Genomic DNA, 18,643 nt, shown 5'->3' with positions numbered 1-18,643 from the left:
ATGAAGTTGTGTTGGATTATAACCCAAAGTATAAAAGGAATATCCATGATTCCAAATTGATACATATATACACGCTTGTGTATATACATGCATATGTGTGTGTGTATAAATAAAGAGGGGGAGAGAAACAAGTCTCCTGTGCAGAAGAATTCCAAATATTTCATATACATACTCTGTATTTTAGGGCTTCCCTGTTGGTTCAGACAGTAAAGGATCACCCTGAAATATAGGAGACCCGGCTTCCATCCCTGGGTTGGGAAGATCCCTTGGAGAAGGAAATGGCAACTGACTCCAGTATTCTTGTCTGGGAAACCCCTTGGACAAAGGAGCCTGGTGGGCTACAGTTCATGGGGTTGCAAAGTCAGACATGACTGAGAACGACTAACACTTTCTGTCTTTAAGAGATGGGGGAGTGTTAACTCCTCACCCTGTAAACGTGAGCTGCAAACACTGACTTGCTTCCAAAGAGCCCAGTATAAAAAAGGAGAAAAAAATAACTATGGTAAAGAAACTCGGCAGATACCGCCTCAGCTAGGTGATCAGGACCCACATCAACAGTGAAATCCCATTGACAGTGTGTATCCCTGGTGTAACAGGATGGAGAAGGCACTCTGCCTCTGTGGTCTTCCTTTCAATAGTCCACTACCCCAGTCTAATCATGACCAGAACACCCTACAAATTCTAATAGAGGGTATCCTACAAAACACCTGGCCAGGACTCCTGAAAACTACCAAGCTGGGAAAGTCTGGGCAACTCACGGAGCCTAAGGAGACATGACAACAAAATAGTGTGGTGTCCCGGATAGGACCCCAGAACAGAAGAGGGATAGTAGGTAAAAACAAAGGAAATTTGAATAAAGTATGGACTTTAGTTAATGTATTGATACTGTTTGACTGATTGTGGCAACCCACTCCTGTGTTATTGCCTGGAAAATCCCAGGGACGGGGGAGCCTGTTGGGCTAACATCTATGGGGTCGCACAGAGTCGGACACGACTGAAGCGACTTGGCAGCAGCAGCAAATACAACTACCATAAAATGCACTAATGCACTAACATAAAATGTTAGTAACAGGGGATCCTGGATGTGATGTATATGAAAAGTTTCTATACTGCCTTCTCAATTTTTTTTGTAAATACAAAACTTCTCTAAAAAATAAAGCCTATTTTAAAAAATCCATTTAGTCACTGCTTTAGCCTAATTGGTATGAAAGTATTATGAATTAGCGAATCTAAATTATAGACTTAACCTCACTTTTTCTTATGTATATAGATTATTTTAAAATAGAAAACACGTTAAAAATAATATGTTTATATGCAAGGCAAACAATTTGGAAGGATTTATGCCAAAATAGCAACTGAGACCATGGAGTATCAACCACGGAGTTATAGACAAGTTTCACTTTCTACTTTCAACTATTCTATATAATTTGATCTTTTAACAACAAAAAAACTACAAGAATATTAATTTTATAAGTAGAAATAACTGTATTTCCATTACAAATGAATAAGTGAAAGGTGCTTGCACAAATGAATGAGCAAATGAATCTAGGGTTTTGTGGTGAAAACCCATGGAGACTGACTTCAGTACAGAAACAACCTGTGATCAGCCTTTCACTTGTTTTCAGTTTCTGTTCAATGGTTCCTGGTAATGGTTCCTAATAATTTTATTCTGAAATGTTTGAAGCAGTCCTGTAATTTTGTTAATATATTTGCTGTACTTCATAACTGGGAAGTTCTAGAACATTCAACCTCAAACGGTACCAAGTTACTCAAGCTAGGGTTGAATCAGATAATACCTAATATCTGTTTTGGTGGTAAACTTTTAGGTTCTGTGGAACCACGAGTTAGTGGAGGCCTAGGCATCACCAACTCTGTGGACATGAGTTTGAGTGAACTCCGGGAGTTGGTGATGGACAGGGAGGCCTGGCATGCTGTGATTCATGGGGTCGCGGAGAGTCGGACGCGACTGAGCGACTGAACTGAACTGAGCTGACAGAAATATTTTCACTTGGAATATTATATTCTGCATTTCTTAATTGCCAGACTATAAGGTACACATAGGCAGCCCCATGTCTGTCCTATTCATCTCTCTCCATTCAATGCACAGAACAGACTGTATTTTTTTTTTTAATATTCTTTCCTTCCTGCAAGGATTTGAAATGGAATCTTCATGTTTCTTCTACTCCCACCTCATATGGGTACCCTGTGATGTCCACAGACTGAGTTTTCTCTATATGTAACAATACCTCACTGTCCTAATCACTAAACATGTTTTCATACTTAGTAGGACTAGCCTTGCCACCCAAATTTTTATATATTTCAAAACGGTCATGATTCTCTTTGCTTATTTACTCCTCAAGATGCATTTTCAAATCAGCTTTTATTGACAACCCTGCAGCAATTTAGATGGTGATTGAATTGAATTTATGGTCAACTTGGGGGAAAATGATCTCTTGACAAAACCGAGCCTTACCATCCATGAACATGGTACATGGTACACATCTTTCCACATATTTGAGTTTTCTTCTGTAATGTCAATAAAGTTTAATAAATTTTCCACAAAGCTTTTGTAGATATATTGGGTTTCTTCTTAGAAACATTATTGTTCTCATGCTACTGTGGATGGGATGTCATTCTACCACTTTGACTTTAGTGCATCTTGAAATGAGTATCAAAATACTTCACAACATTTAATGCCCTAAAAAATGTTAAGTTTCTTCCTGAGGAAAAACAAGAAAGGAGAGGACCAGGAAGAGACTTTGAAAGAAGTAAAAAACTTTCACTGTTGGCTGCCTTTATGACACTGGCCTAATGAAAGAAGCAGCCTACCTCCAAGAGGTGCATAAGACAGGGACCAAGCTGGATACAGGAGCGAGGCCAGCAGAAGAGGCAGTATCACTTCACATTGCAACTTCATCAGTACCACTGAGCTACACATTTTAAACTGAGAAACTTACCCAAACTTTGTCTCCTGGATTCTTTTCCTGATGGCCAGAGAGATGTATAAAACCAAACCAATCAAAACAAACCCGCAAAAGCAGCCAAGGATGATGAGCACAGGATCTGTGTTGCCAGGCGCTGGGGTAGACGAGGGAGCAAAATCTATCGAACCTGGTAAAATACAAATAGAATCAATTCAAAACATCTCCTTGGGATTCGGGATAGTCGATTTGCAATATTGGGGAAACTCTATTCATGTCAGTTATAAATGTATAAGAAATTGAAAAAATAGCAAGCATGTTCAGGTGCTCAACTGTGTCCGACTCTTTGCGACCCCGTGGACCGTAGCCCGCCAGGCTCCTCTGTCCATGGGATTCTCCAGGCAAGAACACTGGAGTGGGTTGCCATTCCCTTCTCCAGGGATCGTCCTGAGCAGCGATTGGACTGATACCTCCTACATCTTTTGCACTGGCAGGCAGGTTCTTTACCACTGAGCCATCTGAAAAATAGTAAAACTAATATTTAACTGGTATACTCTAAAACAGTAGAAATATAGAGAATCAAAATGCTTTCTGTTGTTGTTGTTTAAAAAAAAAAAAAGGTATCAAGAGTAGTTTACACAGTGCTTGCCAGTTTCCAGTTACGCAGCTTGGGATATAGAGAGAATGTATTAATATTTTCCATGCTCTGGTGAATGTCGAACTCCTTTCCAAGTTTGGATCAACTTCCAGTGTTTATCTTCTGCACTTTCAATGCTGTAAAATACCTCTGTGAGTTCCTTTAATGTTGTGATGAGAAAACAGCTATTCTGAGTTACTCCTGGGGCGTTTTACAGTATGACAATCCCACTTACAGCAGAGTCTGGACATTTTGATAAGGATCTGACTAGAAGTCTTGCTGCAAGTTCCCACTTTGCTTTTCCTGGGGCACCTTTTAAAATAACCACTTAGAGAGTTGAGCCTTTGAAAAGTTAAGCACAGGCATTTGCTACCCACCCTCTACCACCTGCTGTGACCTGGGGCAGAGGACTGCTCTTCCTCTGGCTCTCTCACTCCCTCACCCACCCCCACATCTGGGATTTGTAATAAATCTTGTGACTCTACTTCCTTTGTGCGGGGGTATTGAAACTGCCCTTCAAAATGACCTCAGAGTTTTCACTTCCCCGAAGTTAGAGCTCAGATGCAGAGGGAATGAACTGCCTGCCCCCAGTTAATTAACCAGACCCCACGTGTCTGGTATGTGCTCCTCATTCAGGAGGTCACGATCTGCATTTTCTCAGTTCAGTACACCAGTGTGGAGGTGGGGGGCAGCACACTTGTGAAGACTGTGGCCAGTACATCTTCTTCTGGGACATCCTCCTCCTTTTTAGTACAGCCATCTCATTCATCCTACGCAATGGCTGCTCATCTCATGGACCAAACGGTAGCAGCATCAACATGCCCTGGTCAGCGATTTCTTCCATAACTCCACACACGTTCAATCTGAATTCTACTTCCAACATCATCTCCTTTCCTTTCTTCTCTGCACTTTTGCCTTTGTTCACCAATTCCATCTTTCAAATATCTTCTTTTGTGAAATGTCATGTGAGTTTTACCCCTGGGAGAAAGGAAGTAGCCCAGCTCTGTGCCTCTTAGATGTGTCTGAACAGACTAAGGAAAGCATGGCGATCAACCTCAGATAGACTTGGAAAGAAGTGACCCGACTGGCCACAACCAAGACACACCTGTTGCTTGTGGAGTGATTTGCGTATTGCAGAGCTGGTGGAGACGAATATACAATCACAGTTAATACATGCTGGTAACTCAGCTTTGAACTGTATTGTTGGAAATGGGTGTGATTTACCTAAACTGTGGTAACTGAAATATATGCAGATTAGAACTTTGCAAAGGCAGGGCTGCCAGGACAGCAAAGCCTTTTATAATTATTATGTATGACAAGGAAAAGTCTGTTATCTTAGACTCTGATTTTTTTCTTAAACTGAAGTATAATTGGTTTCTAATACCATGTTAGTTTCTGGTGTACAGCAAAGTGACTCAGTTACACGGATGTGTGTGTCTGCGTGCTTAGTCCCTCAGTCGTATCCGACTGATTCTTTGTGACCCCCTGCTCTGTAGCCCAGCAGGATTTCCCAGGCAAGAATAGTGGAGTGGGTTGCCATTTCCTACTCCAAGGGATCTTCCCGACACAGGGATCAAACCCATGTCTCCTTGGCAAGTGGATTCTTTACACTGAGCCACCTGGGAAGCCCTGTATACACACACACACGTATATATATATATACACACACTATATATATATTCTTGTACACATTCTTTTCCACTACGGTTTATTATCAGATTGTGAATATAGCTCCCTGTGCTATAGAGTAGGAACTATTAGTAGTAGTTTATCTATTTCAGTTGCTAACCCTAAACTCCTGATTTATCCCTCCCCTACGCCCTTTCCCCTGTGGTAATTGTATGGTTTCTATGTCTGTGTTAAGCTCTGACTTTTAGCCTGTGCCTTTAGAATCAGAACCATCCCTGAATTTCTTCCAGGCAGACATACCCTGAGTCCCCATCATAAGTGACGCATGTTCTCTAGGGACAGAGCCTGTGGTCTGCAGGAGCTGCAATGAGGGTTCAGTTTAGCCCTACAAGGAGAGCACGTTTGCGGGCCACTGGGACAGAGCGATGGGAACTCAGCAGTCTGCTCGCAGGTCTTCTCTGCTATAGGCACAAAGGCCACATCTGGCAAGAACTTTGTAAATGTACAAATCACAGCCATGTAGCTGTCCGTGGGGAGTTTATGACAGCAGTTCACTGCCAAACAACTTAGGGCAGGCCAGGGTCAGAAGGTGGCTTCCCTGGTCTATGTGAGGAAACACAGTATTTGGGCCCCTTGGGGCACCATAGTGTCACCTTGCCAAAGGCCACTCTAACAATACGCAGAGGCCAACATGCAGGGCTGAGCATTTAGCTGGGTGAGTCAGCACCGTCTAAAGATGTTTCTATAGGAAATGCTTCAGGTTCTGTACCCATCATATTCTTCGCCCAGTTATGAAGCACATTACCCAAGGCTTGAATGACTCATCACAGGGCAAGTTGGACTGCTTAAAGCAAACACCAGCAAATAAACAGTGCTAATTATAACAGCTGAGGATTAGCCACCCTGATTAATCCAAAATTCAGTTCTGTATACATCATTTTAACTAAATTCAGCAGTCAGAAAGAGAAAAACAAATACAGTATATTAACTCATAAAAATGGAATGTAAAAAACGGTACAGATGAGCCTGTTTGCAGGGCAGGAATAGGAGAGGAAGGTGGAGAGAACGAACATGTGGACACACAGGGAGGCTGGGCCGGATGGGGAAAGCAGCACTGCATGCATGTACTACCACGTGCAACAAAGCTGGCGGGAGGCTGCTGCACAGCCCAAGGAGCTCAGTTCGGTGCTCTGTGATGACCTAGAGCAGGGCATAGTGGGGTGGAGGGAGGCTCAGGAGGGAGGGAATATATCTATATACATGGCTGATTCATTTTTTTGTATAGAGAAACTAACGCAACATTGTAAAGCAATTATTCTCCATAATAAAATAAAAAATAAACTAAATTCAGTACTATATATAAACTAGATAACTAATAAGAACCTACACAGAGCACAGGGAACTCTGCTCAATACTCTGCAATAATCCGTATGGGACAAGAATCTAAAAAGGAGTGAACAGAATCAAAAAGACTTCCCAGGTGGCTCAGTGGTAAACAATCTGCCTGCCCATGCAGGAGACACAGGTTTGACTCCTGAGTCAGAAAGGTTCTCTGGGGAAGAGAATGGCAACCCACTGCAGTATTCTTGCCTGGAGAATTCTGTGGACGGAGGAGACTGGTGGGCTACAGTCTATCGGGTTTCAAAGAGTCAGACACAACTAGATAACTAAGCATACACAGGCACATATACATATATACATGTGCATCTGATTCACTTTCTGTACAGCAGAAACACAACACTGTAAATCAACTATACCACAGTAAAAACCACAACAGCTAAGTTTGGTAAGTCCAGTTGAACTCTAGGTTCTGAAAGGTTGAAGCTTCCTAGAAGTTATTACTCTGGAGAGTAACAGTGGGCAGACTCATGGGAACTGGCAGCTCTGTGAAACGTACTATCCTGCCAACTATCTTCATCACTGCAGAATTTCCTTTTGGTCTTTTTCATTCTGTTTTTTTTTTTGTTTGGAGGAGACACTCAGCAAGTGGGACCTTAGTTTCCCGATCAGGGATGGAGCCCTGTGCCCTGCAGCGGAAGCTCAGGGTCTTAACCACTGGACACCAGGGAAGCCCCTACTTTTCATTCTTAAACAAACTGCCCATCCCACCAGCTGCTCTCTGGCAACCCATGTGTCGCCTGGACTGATACTCCATCAGCCGATCCGGCACCAGCTCTCACCGCGTGCAGGGATGAAGATCTTCACCGGGTCACTGAAGGGCCCCACGCCCCCTTTGGTGACGGCGGCAATCCTCACGGTGCACGTGGCATTGTGCACTTGAACAGAAAGCTGAGCAAGGCTGCTGTTCTGGCCAACTTCTTCCGAGAGCTCTTTCTGAGGGGCAGACAGGAAAGGAAAGGCAGTGAAATACTGAGGCGCCAGGGGCCTTGTCCTTCCGAGAGAAGTTCTTCTAAGGGAAGCGGTCCCACCCACATCTCAGGGGCAGCGGCTATGTTTCCACCACATCCCTTCCTCACTCAGGTCACAGCCAAGGGAGGCAAAAGGTAGGCAGGTATGCAGAATGGGTTGGTAGCATCCTCAGGCCGTGGGAATCTTGGTTTACTAGGGCCGTGCAGGAATGGTACTTGGAGGGCTCAGGGAAACCTCTGGAAGAATACGAGCATGTGGCAGATGCACTTGAAGGCAAGAGCAAGACTGTCTTCTTGCTGGTCCAGTGGCTACAATTCCACGTTCCCAATGCACGGTGCCTGGGTTCTATCCCTCAACGGGATAGAAGTAGATCCCACATACCGCAACGAAGAGTTCTCATGCCACAACTAAATATCCACATACTGCAACTGAGACCCGGCGCAGTCAAATTAAAAAAAGGAGGAGGAGCTCTGTGACAACCTACAGGGCTGGGATGGGGGGGAGGTGGGAGGGAGGCTCAGCAGGGAGGGGACGTATGTATACCTATGGCTGAATCATGTTGATGTATGGCAGAAATCAACACAATATTGTGAAGCAATTATCCTCCAGTTAAAAATATTTTTTTTTAATGTAATGAAAAGTTACATTGAGTTAGGACATTGCACCATTGCATCACTGTATGACTTCATTACTGTATGCAATGAAAAATTAATGCTCCACTATCCCAGTGTCTGCATTGCTCTCTTTTCTGAAATTGTGGAAATACATCAGATAATATCTACTCAAGACCCCCACCCTCAACCCCCCACAGTGCACTTGCCCAGGAGCTGTACTGAGCCCTGACATTGCCCGCCCGCCATTCCCCTTGAACCAGCATGGGTGGGCTCCCGTTCCTTCCAATTCTAAGAGGTGTGACTAAAAGTGACGTTTAGGAGGGCACTGACACTTTCTCAGAGAACGTGTGCTCCATTTAAAAAAATCTGGCCTTACAGTTGCAGGTGGACAGCAAAGGGACTCAGCCATACATATCCATGCATCAATTCTCCCACAAACTCGCCTCCTATCTAGGCTGCCACATAACACTGAGCAGAGTTCCCTGTGCTGTACAGTAAGACCTTGTGGGTTATCCATTTTAAATACAGCAGAGTGTACATGTCCATCCCCTTTTTTGTTTTTTGGTGGTGCTTTGCGATATGTTGGATCTTAGATCCTCAAACAGGGATCAACCCAGTGCCCCCTGCAGGGGAAGGGCAGAGTCTTAACCACTGGACCACCAGGCAAGTCCCAGTAACAATTTTCTTAAAATGAAAACGAAAGGACAGTTTTCAGGGGAAGCTGTGTCAAACTCTTGCTCTTTGGAAATGAGGGCAGATCAGGGAACCTAAGTGATGGATATGGAGTTCATTTCAAGCTCCAGTTCAGATGGAGGTTCTAGGCTCCTCTGCAGGAGAGCTTCTCTTCAGTTTCCTTCTTCATCTCCAGCAGCTGGTGGCTCAGTGGTAAAGAATCCACCTGCAGTGCAGGAGACCCAGGTTCCATCCCTGGGTCAGTAAGATCCCCTGGAGGAGGACATGGCAACCCACTCCAGTGTTCTTCCCTGGGAAAATCCCAAGGACAGAGGAGCCTGGTGGGCTACAGTCCCTGGGGTCACAAAGAGTCGGACACGACTGAGCAACAAACCACGCATGTTCTCGGCTGGAGAGCTGGGAGCTTAGCTGCCTCAGAGAATGTTACCCAAAGTAAAGTGAGCCAGTAAGTCTTTTGTTGTCTCGAGATTGTCGTCATGCAGAGTAGAGAATGAGTACAATGCAAATGACCCTCCCACTGGGAAAAGCCAGCATCTCCCAGGAGGCAATGCAGAAAGGTCACAGCCCTAACTGTGCCGCACTGTTCTCTCGCAGAGTGGACCATCCTGACTGGCATTTGTGCCGCTGTATCGGGATCTCTGGTGGCATCATTCAGAAGGCTTTCATCACTCCCGCCCTTCAGCACCCATCAGTGCCAGGGTCCCCTCTAACGAGGGGAGGGGACTCACACCAGGGGAGAAAAAGACCGGATGACCGAGAGCTCTATTTTTTTTTTTTTTTTAATTTGCTTTCTCTTCTTCTTTGGGCTCTTCTGGTGGCTTAGGAGGTAAACAATCTGCCTGAAATGTAGGAGCCACAGGAGATTTGAGTTTGATCCCTGAGTTGGGAAGATCTCCTGGAGAAGGAAATGGCAACCCACTCTCATTTTCTTGCCTGGAGAATTCCATGGACAGAGGGGCCTGGTGGGCTACAGTCCATGGGACTGAAAAGAGTTGGACACAACTGAATGACTAACATTTGTCCTCTTTATTTATTTGGAATTTCAACTCCCATCACCTTTAATTAGGCCTTTAATTAGGACTTGCAGTACTTTTCCTCTCTGTAGTTTATGTATTTATTTATTTTTGGCTGCACTGGGTCTTTGCTGCTGTGCAGGCTCCTCTCTAGTTGTGGAGAGCAGGGGCTGCTCTCCAGTTGCGGTGCACAGATATGTCATTTCGGTGGCATATCTTGCGGCTGAGCACAGGCTCCAGGGCTCGAGGGCTTCTGCAGTTGCGACACACAAGCTCAGTAATTGCAGATCCCAGGCCCTAGAGCACAGGCTGCATAGCTGTGGAGCATTTACTTAGTTGCTCCAAGGAATGTGGCATCTTCTCAGACCAGGAACCACATCTCCTGAATTGGCAGGCGAATTCTCCACCACTGAGCCGCCAGGGAAGCCCAACCTGCAGCCCTTGAAAGAAACAGGTTTGCTTCTTCATCACTCAAGTGTCTGCTGAGAATCACTATCTTCGGTCAATCAGAGAAAGTTCCTACTGACTCAGAACTCAATCATCAGACCTTGAAGCGTTTCTATTAAGAATGCAGCATCGTAAAAAAGAGCTTTCCTCTGAGAGAGGCGTCTGAGTCCCTGCCTCAGTGAGGGACTGTGGTCAGTAGGCACCTCGCACCAACGCTTGGAAACAAAGACCAGGAATGAAGGACGCTTCCCTCATAGCTGCAGCTCTTAAGCAGGGTTCTGACTGGTACAAATAGCGCCCTGTTATCATTTACTACCAGGCAGAAGAAGCCTTCTTCATCACTGACTGCTTCCAACAGTGTCCTTTCCTGAGAGGTAAACTGAGGCAGGAAAAAAAGAATAAATTCCAACTGTTCTTCTGAAAGATAGCAGTTTTGGTTAAAGCTGGATGACCTGAGGTTGAAAATGACTGACACAAAGCGTGGACATCATCGGTCGGTGCTCCTGTTCATTCCACCCCTCTCTCATGCCAAGACATTCTATTAACTTTCATGTGATGCTCTGTACAAACGCCATGAGGGTGCTGAAGTCTGGCCTGTCACCAGGGTTATTAGATGGATCAGGAATGTGACAATACAAAAGAGCCATGGTCTCCATGTCGGTGGAAAGAAAGAGGCAGTCTTGAGGATGAAGCCAGTGCGTGTGCTCTTCCACAGATAGTCTGTTTCATGAGAAGTCACTGACACTTCAACACTCTTCCTTTCCCAAGAGGGAGGGGGTCCTGTCTGGGAGCTGCCCACCCAACTACTGTTGGCTGCCCCTCCCCCATTTCTGTCTTGGATTAGATGCTCCCACCATAGCTGTTCCCCGCACCTTTAGACCTCACAGCAATCAAAACCAGATGTCCCCCTGGGCTTGACTGGAGTCACGTCTAACAAAGCTGTGCTATACAGTATGTTCTACAGAGATGTGCCATGCCACCTGCTTGCTTGCATAACCTTCCCCTTTGGAGTCTAGTTACTCTCTGCCATCCACTATGAGGCTGGGATTCTTCCCTGCCAATAGTTTTCAGAAAAGCATCATCTGAAATTTTCAAGAGGCTATAAATTGTAGCCTTCCCTTCTCCAGGGGATCTTCCCAAGCCAAGGATCGAACCCAGGTCTCCCACATTTCAGGCAGGTTCTTTACCAGCTGAGCTACCAGGAAAGCTGAAGAATACTGGAGTGGGCATTGCAGGCAGATTCTCCACCAGCTGAGCTACCAGGGAAGCCCAATGTAAACTGTAGGACTGCTAAGCCCTGCAACTCCTGTGAGTAATTCACTATTTTCCCCAGAGAGCCTAAATTTCGTGGAGGCAACAATTAGATGATGACAGAGGAGGAGTCCTATTTGCATTGACCGGGGAAATAAACAAATGGATGAAGAGTCAACGAGGAAAGTTCCAGACGGAATGTAACGTTTCAGGCACTTCTAACTTTCCCCAATGGCTTAGCGAGTAAAGAATCTGCCTGCAACGCAGGAGACACAGGAGACTTGGGTTCGATCTGTGGGTCGGGAAGATCCCCTGGAGGAGGAAATGGCAACCCACTCCAGTATTCTTGCCAGAAAAATCCCATAAACAAAGGGGCCTGGTGGGCTATGGTCTATAGGGTCACAGAGTCAGACACGACTGAGTAACTAAGCAAGCCAGCAATTTTTAACATTGTTTATCTCCCACTGGAAGGTGCCTTGCCTAACCCAGGAATATCAAGTCTTTTTACCACAAAAAGAAAGTTCCTAAGCACTATACGTCAACAAATCCACGGAGACAAGCGCACCCTGTTACAGTTCGGACTTACGGATGTCTCTGCATTCTGCCACACATGAGAGATGTGATAGCCCACCAGATCCCCGTCCTGCCGCTTAATGGGAGGCTTGATCCACCTGATGGCCACCCTGTTGCTCGACTCATTCAGAAACACGGTGACGTTCAGAGGTGCTACTGACGGGGCTACAAAAGGAAAAGGGGAGAAGGATGAGGAGCTACGAAGAAATGCACATAGACTAAAAAACATTTAACAGATCCAAAAGAAGAAGAAAGTGGACCAAGTTATAAACAGAACCAATAGAAAATATGATAGATGGAACTGAACTGAACTGAACTGAAACTTATCCATGGGCTTCTCTGGTGGCTCAGTGATTAAAAAAACACAAGCCACACCCCCCAGCCTGCCAATGCAGGAGATGGAGAAGGCAATAGTAAGGCAATAGTAACCCCCTCCCACGGAAAGAGAAGCTGGGTGGGCTACAGTCCATGGGGTCACAAAAGAGCCAGACACGACTTAGTGACTAAGCAACACATCTATCCATATGAATGATACCATTACATTTTATTGGGCTAACTATCCCAATTCAAAGGCAAAAATTATGAAGTAAAGTACTCCTGATATGAAAAACACATCAAATATAAAGGTACAAATAAGTTAAAATACGTGTGAATAAATGATGCACCATGTAATCAAAAGAGAGCTAAAATGGCTATATTAATATCAGATAAAATAGATTTCACAGATAATGTTATTAATACCAAAAATAAAGAAAATAATTTCATAACGATAAAGTGGCCAATTTATTCAGAAAGCACAGTAATATTAAACATTTATGCCAAAAATAACAGAACTTCAGGGACTTCTCTGGTGGTCCAGTGGCTATGACTCCATACTCCCAATGCAGGGGGCCTAGATTCAACCCCTGGTCAGGGAACTGGATCCCACATGTCACAAGTAAAGATCCCACCTGCTGCAATGGAGACCAGCACAGTCAAATAAATAAATAAGAAAACAGTTGGGTCCCAAATTAAGAGAAAACAACAACAGTACTTTAAAATATCTGAACTGCTAGACCTGCAAATAGAAATAGATAAATTCACGATTATAACTGCAGACTTTAACGCACTTGTCTACGTAATTGATAGAAAAAGGAAACAGAAAGTCATTAAGAATACAGTTTGAAAAACACTACCAACAAACCTGACCAAGCTGACATTTATAGAACACTCCATCTATGACAAACCTAGACAGGCATATTAAAAAGCAAAGATATCATTTTTCTGACAAAGGTCATATGGTCAAAGCTATGCTTTTTCCAGTATTCATGTTCAGATGTGAGAGTTGCACCATAAAGAAGGCTGAGCACTGAAGAACTGATATTTTCGAACGGTGGTGCTGGAGAAGACTCTTGAGCATCCCTTGGACCGCAAGGAGATCAAACCAGTCAACCCTAAAGGAAATCAACCCTGAATACTCACTAGGAAGGACTGATGTTGAAGTTGAAGCTCCAATATTTTGGCCACCTGATACGAAGAGCTGACTCATTGGAAAAGACCGTGAAGGTGGGAAAGATTGAAGGCAGGAGGAGAAGGGGCGACAGAGGATGAGATGGCTGGAGGCATCACCGATTGAAGGGACATGAGTTTGAGCAAGCTCCGGGAGATGGTGATGGACAGGGAAGCCTGGAGTGCTGCAGGCCATGGGGTCACAAAGAGCTGGACATGACTGAACAGCAACAACAGAAACCGTCTAAAATGCACATTCTCTTCAAGGGCACACTGAACACTTATCAGGGCACACCATGTTCTGGACCATGAAATGAGTCTTGATAAATATCGCAGGATTCAAGCAACACAAATTATGTTCTTTGACCCCAGTAGAATGAAATTAGAAGTCAATCATACAAAGATCTCTGGAAAACCCCTTAAATATTTTGGAAATTACATTAGACACCTAAATAACTTACAGCTCAAAGAAGAAATCAAAACAGAAACCAGAAAGTGCTAATATTTTGAGCTGAATAAAAATGAAACAGCAGATAAAAATCATTCTCAAAGGTTCTTCTTCCTCATTTAAGATATTTTATAACCTTGGCACTAGTTTCATTTGTGCAAGGATTAAGCTTTAACAATTTGTGATCTAGACCTTTCCCACAGTCTGTATTAAAATTAGAGCACTGATTAGGTAAGGTGGGAGTTCAGGGCAGGAAAGAGACTCTAAGCACTCCAGAACTCTAAACTGAGAAATAACAGAAACTGTACAACTGAAATCTAACATGACTATAATACAATATGCACTTCAATGTTCATAGAAAAAATGTAAGATCTTGGAAATTAAAAGCAATACACAGAAAGTTTACAGATGCAAATAAACTTTGCTATGAGAAAATAATATAAAACCAACAGTACCTACTTCATACGGTTGCCACAAGGAGCTAATGAAACAATGCACATGAAGTACCTAAGACGGTCACTGACACAGAGGTGCTTCTTGAACATTAGCTACCTGCATATTTATTAGTTTCTCGACTTTGATGCTATGAGTCATAACTGCCATATATGTTTCATGCCAAGACACTTCAGTCGTGTCTGACTCTTTGTGACCCAATGGACCACAGTCTGCCAGGATCCTCTGTCAATGGGATTGTCCAGAAAAGAATACTGGAGTGGGTTTGCCATTTCCTTCTCCAGGGGATCTTCCCAACCAAGGGATCGAAGGGCATCTCTTACATCTCCTGCATTGGCAGGCAGGTTCTCACTAGTGCCACCTGGGAAGCAGTTATATTTTAATTAATATATGCTATAAAGAGTGTGCTACTATTAGTATCTTCCTATATAAAAGAAAACATCACCTATACATAGTAAGTATAAGGTTTGTCACTAAACCCTTTTCAAATACAGTAAGTCCCCTACACACCAACGAATTCTTTTTCCGAGAGGGCGTTAATAAATCCAGTTTGTTTGTAAGTCCAACAAAGTTAGCCAAGGCACCCAACTAACACAATTGGCTATACAGTACTGTACTGTAATAGGTTTATAATTGAAGGAAAGTTACACGGCTCAAAATAGCCTGGAGTTAAAACTCCCCTCTGGGTCCTCCCCACCGTTCTATGCAAAACAAAGAACTCTCTCACCGAAAGAAAAAAATGGACATTAAGGTTGATTACGCCCAGCTCCTAGCCGGTCCCAGGCTCTGGCCAATCTCCAGAATTCCTTGCCCGAAGCGACTTAGCAGCAGCAGCAGCTGTTTAACAGATAACTACTCTGAACAACCTTGGAGAACAGGCCCCCTTAAGACGGTAGCTTTCCACAGACATGCATTTACATACTTACACTCTTTTCTTGGGTTAGGGCAGCAGCTCACTAATCTGACTGCTGCCCCTTCTGGCCTCATTGAAGGTGATCTGTTCCTGTAAAGTGCTGGTATCGTTCTTTTTCTGAACCTCACCTCTAACTCCCTTACCCTACAATAATTCTTTTCATACAAATAATACATAGAAAAGCAAACCAAAAATAAAACATTTTTCACGTTTTAAAAAGTACAGTAGTACAGTACAGCAGCTGGCACACAGGGGCCGACATCCAGTGAACAGGCAAGAAGAGTTACTGCCTGAAGGATGGAGAGGAGGCTGCTGCTGCTGCTGCTAAGTCGCGTCAGTCGTGTCCAACTCTGTGCGACCCCATAGACGGCAGCCAGGAGATGGCAAAGCTGAAGGATCGTCGCAACAGGAGACGGAGGGCAAGCTGCCTGGCACCGATAGCACAGGTGTCGGTTCCTTGCTGCAACCAGATGCAAGTCTGCATCTTTGAAAGCTTGCAACTTAAAGGTTTGTATGTAGGGAACTTACTATATGGAAGGAAACATCATAAAAACAACATAAAATTCTCTTCCAGAGACAAAGGCCACACAAACAAAAGTTAAAGTCCGAACCAGCCCATCAGGAAGGATTTATTTCATCACGTGCCATATGGCACAATATTCATTTCTGAACCCCAGGAATTACCTCCTTCGGTTGTGCTGGCCAGAATCCAAGGGCTTATTGCAGACCAGCCAACTTCATTCATGCAGGACACGCCGATGCTGTAACTCGCCAGAGCCTGCAGCTGCTCGATTTGATACAGGTGTGCTGAACCCGAGGCGTTAAAAATCCTGACTGAGCCATGACTCAGCGGCTCAACTTCCTTGACCTACATGAAGAGTAAAAATTGTGGACCAGGTGTGAGTGAGGTAGTAGGAATGTTAGGCTTGGGGCATCCGTGCATCCAGTGTGCACGGCCCTTCCTCTGCACTGAGCGGAAGTACCTGCTTCCTTTCAGGTCACACCCTAAATTTCCCACCATGCGTTACTCATGCTACTCACTTGAGCAACAACTGGGAACCTGATGAAAAATGCCTGAAATAAGTGTTCTCACCATGGCAGGTAACAGAGCAAATAAATCATCATCTTAACATTATAATCCTTATAATTTACATTTAACCAAAAAGAAAAGTAGCTTTTCCTCTCTCAGAATCACTTTAATTCTTGATCTTTTTTTTTCCCCAGTTGTTTCACATAATATACAAAAATGACTGAAATACATAGAATCTGACCCTTTAAAGAGAACATTTCCCAAATCCTACTTTAGAAGATGAGACACTTAATTTTTTAAAAAAAATTTGTATTTCATTATGTAACCCGAGGAATTCTGCTATTGTCTTGAGGCTAATTTGAACATGTCTTTTATTATTACCCCCCAATTCCCACTCCAGTATAAACTCAACTCCAAAAGCACACACAGAAAATGCAGATTTTATGGCATTTTTTGGAGGAGAGATATAGGAAAGGATCATTTGCACCTAACCCAACAAGCTTTTCTCCAAATCTTTAGAAAACCTATCAGCTTTTTCTTCTGAGTCCTTGTACTCAATCTTTCCCTCCATAAACACCGCCAGTCTCTCCATATCCCTCTCCCATAGTCTTCTGCATGTATAGGCAAGAGGGGGGAATCCCCAGCAAATCTAGTCTTATGGAAACTTCCAGCTTTTCTCTTGGAAGCCTCTTACCTGGGGATAGGGATCATGCAGAGTCTTCCTTCACTGTATGTTTTTGAAAGTGAAATGACAGTGTTAGTCGTTCAGTCGTGTCGGACCCCTTGCGACCCTATGGACTGTAGCCACCAGGCTCCTCCACCCAGGGAATTCTCCAGGCAGGAATACTGGAGTGAATTGCCATGCCCTACTCAGGGAATCTGCCCAACCCAGAGATGGAACCTGGATGTCCAGCATTGCAGGCAGATTCGTCACCATTTGAGCCACCAGGGAAGCTTTCACTGCATATTTCTCACTATTTCTAAAACACGTTGTACTGATAAAAATCAGAAAAGACTAAATAGTATTGGACAAAACAGAAGTTACCAAGAACAATTTGGGGAAAAAATCTTAAACCCACAAAATGTATTCCTGATAATGGGCTTGAAATTATAGGGTGTGGATATACAATCTTCTATTTCAGGAGATGTATGTTTGAAATTTAGGTCAAGGGGCCACAAGCTGACATTTCGGAATTCTAAATCCCCCAGTGGATACGATGGGGGGGGGAGCCCTGAGGTCGAGTCTCACATCTGACTCAGACCCACCGGCTCCACCAGGTGACAAGACGGAATCCGTTGGCCTGAGGAGCCACCAGAGGAGAACCCAGGAGCTGGGTGCTTATCTCAGTGGTGGCTGTTGGCAGAAATTACTTTTTGCTTCTTCCCTTTAAAGTCTGCACCTACTTCCTGGTGACCAAGCACTGGAACTAAGGTGGAAGAAACCCTGGCTCCCCACCACTGCCCATTTCCGCAGCAGTGCACCGGCCTGCTGCCACTCACAGGGACACTCTTTAAGGCATGTTCCTAGAAGAAGCTGCGGTTTCTGCAACCATGCTTGGTGGGTCCTAGGGTAAGAAACAGTAAGATTATGTGGGAGAGGTAAAAATAGAAATGGAGTCCAGAGCCCAAAAATGGGTGAAGAATGAAACCAACGCCAGGACAAAGGAAGTGAGAGGGTGTGGATCTGAATCTTGTCCAAAACATTCATTTGTTACTAAGTCAGAGTTTAAAATTGCAGTGAACTGGGAATCTTCTACAAAACTACACTTGGTCCCTTCAGAAATGGAAATACACTGTTAATCAACAGCTTGGTGCTCTGTGATGACCCAGAGGGCTGGGATGGCGGGTGGGGTGAGAGGAGATACATGTAGACACTTAGCCAATTCACATAGTTGTGCAGCAGAAACTAACACAACATTGTAGAGCAATTAAACAATATAAAAGTAGAGCCAATTCTGATCAACTTCCCTAGGACTGCCAGAGAAAATACAGAACACCTAATGATATTTAAACTTCAAATCAGTTCAGTTCAGTTCAGTTCAGTCGATCAGTTGTGTCCAACTCTTGGCAACACCATGGACACACCAGGCCTCCCTGTCTGCCACCAACTTCTGGAGCTTACTCAAACTCATAGTGATTTTCCCTACTTTCTTCAATTTCAGT

The 18,643-nt window shown here is 44.1% G+C and overlaps 1 protein-coding gene across 4 annotated transcripts in view; it reads right to left on the bottom strand.

Moving 5' to 3' along the window:
* MERTK (MER proto-oncogene, tyrosine kinase) overlaps nucleotides 1-18,643 on the bottom strand; it is a 122,215-nt gene that overhangs the window by 25,319 nt on the left and 78,253 nt on the right. For all 4 annotated transcript variants that reach the window (XR_008682398.2, XM_055399358.2, XM_055399356.2 and 1 more), the window contains 4 exons: nucleotides 16,135-16,318; nucleotides 12,162-12,313; nucleotides 7,368-7,521; nucleotides 2,958-3,111 (listed from right to left, as the gene is read on the bottom strand). Coding sequence is in view for 3 of the 4 variants with exons in the window: in XM_055399358.2 (XP_055255333.2) it covers nucleotides 2,958-3,111; nucleotides 7,368-7,521; nucleotides 12,162-12,313; nucleotides 16,135-16,318 (644 nt within the window). In the remaining variant the exon portion in view is untranslated. The remainder of the gene's footprint in view (nucleotides 1-2,957; nucleotides 3,112-7,367; nucleotides 7,522-12,161; nucleotides 12,314-16,134; nucleotides 16,319-18,643) is intronic.

Source organism: Moschus berezovskii, chromosome 11 (assembly GCF_049115385.1).
Source record: "Moschus berezovskii isolate FMDL1 chromosome 11, NW_MosBer_1.0, whole genome shotgun sequence".
Classification (NCBI taxonomy): domain Eukaryota; kingdom Metazoa; phylum Chordata; class Mammalia; order Artiodactyla; family Moschidae; genus Moschus; species Moschus berezovskii.
This window is presented reverse-complemented; position numbering and strand designations above follow the sequence as displayed.